Genomic DNA, 1,235 nt, shown 5'->3' on the forward strand with positions numbered 1-1,235 from the left:
TCTAAAATACTTGGGATTTCCAGCCCATTCTGGTGCCAAGAGACATTTAGACAAGCCATTCCCAGTTCTGAAACAGTTGCATCTGGAAATTCCTTCTGGCTCTCTCCAGGTCTCCTTCCACTGGAAGGTGTCCCTGGATTGGAACAGGGGGTTGGAAGTGGATGATCTTCAAGGCTCCTTCCAACCCACACCATTCCATGATTCCAGAAGCCAGATCCACCCCGTTCCTAACCCAGTTTGGCTCTTATTTGCCACACAAAATTGGCCTCTGGGCCACAGAGACCTGAGCAAAGCACTTGGTTTTATCGAGGGCTTGTCTCGGGCTCGCCGAGAACTGTGCAGGAATTTCTCCATGGAAAGGGTGGTCAGGCCTTGGAAGGGGCTGCCCAGGGAGGTGGTGGAATCCCCACCCCTGCAGGGATTTAAAATCCCTGTGGATGTGGCATTTGGGGACATGGGTGGCCTTGGCAGTGCTGGGAATGCTTGGACTCCATGATCCCACAGGTTTTTTTCCCACCTAAATGATTCCATGATTCCACGATCACACGCTCCAAACACAAGAAAAGCAAGGGAAAGTTTTTTTCCCTCCATTTTCCAGAACCCTCCCAGTGATTTTTACCACTAAAATAATTTCCTCTCCCTCATTTTCCTGCACGTCTGGGGAGACAAACCCATCCCTCTCCTGGCAATTCCTGGGATAAAATGGAAGAAGCCCCAAAGCAGGGAAGGCCTGGGGATCTCCAGGTGAATGGGACTCACCTGATCAGCCCCAAGACACATCCTTCCTGCCCCTTTGTGATGGAGAAATCCTGCAGGATCTGCTCAACTCTGCGCAGGGCCGACTCCTCCCTCATCAGGTACTGGTGGTACAGCTTTTTCCAGGGAATGAACTGGAATGGGAAGCACAAACCACAGGTTTTCACCTCACAGCACTGCCAAAGAGGTTTCTTGTGGCAAATAAGCCCCAAAAAAGGTGATTTCCAAAGACCTGGAGTTCAAAAAGTAGCTCGGTGGGGACAGATACCTGACAGGAGATTGGGAAGGAAAGAGGAAACTTAGGAAAGAAAGGCTCAAAGCCTGGAAATAAGTCCATAAAAAGATGGTTTTTCCCAGAATGATGGGAACAGGGTGATGCTGGTTCAGTTGGAAATATCAAAGCATGAAATAAATGGGGATCTTTTCAGCCCAGATCTCACTCCCCAGATCAGCCCCGAGCAGGGTCTGAGTGCTTAAAA

General features: G+C 49.7%; 1 protein-coding gene across 1 annotated transcript in view; it reads right to left on the minus strand.

Moving 5' to 3' along the window:
* Positions 1-1,235, minus strand: part of LOC103767552 (F-box DNA helicase 1) — a gene marked incomplete at its 3' end in the record, with an annotated part of 17,890 nt that overhangs the window by 6,087 nt on the left and 10,568 nt on the right. The window contains exon 3 of the mRNA XM_029958455.1: positions 760-890. Within this exon, the coding sequence (XP_029814315.1) occupies positions 760-890 (131 nt within the window). The remainder of the gene's footprint in view (positions 1-759; positions 891-1,235) is intronic.

Source organism: Manacus vitellinus, unplaced genomic scaffold (assembly GCF_001715985.3).
Source record: "Manacus vitellinus isolate BGI_N305 unplaced genomic scaffold, ASM171598v3 scaffold_159_pilon, whole genome shotgun sequence".
In the NCBI taxonomy this organism is placed as follows: domain Eukaryota; kingdom Metazoa; phylum Chordata; class Aves; order Passeriformes; family Pipridae; genus Manacus; species Manacus vitellinus.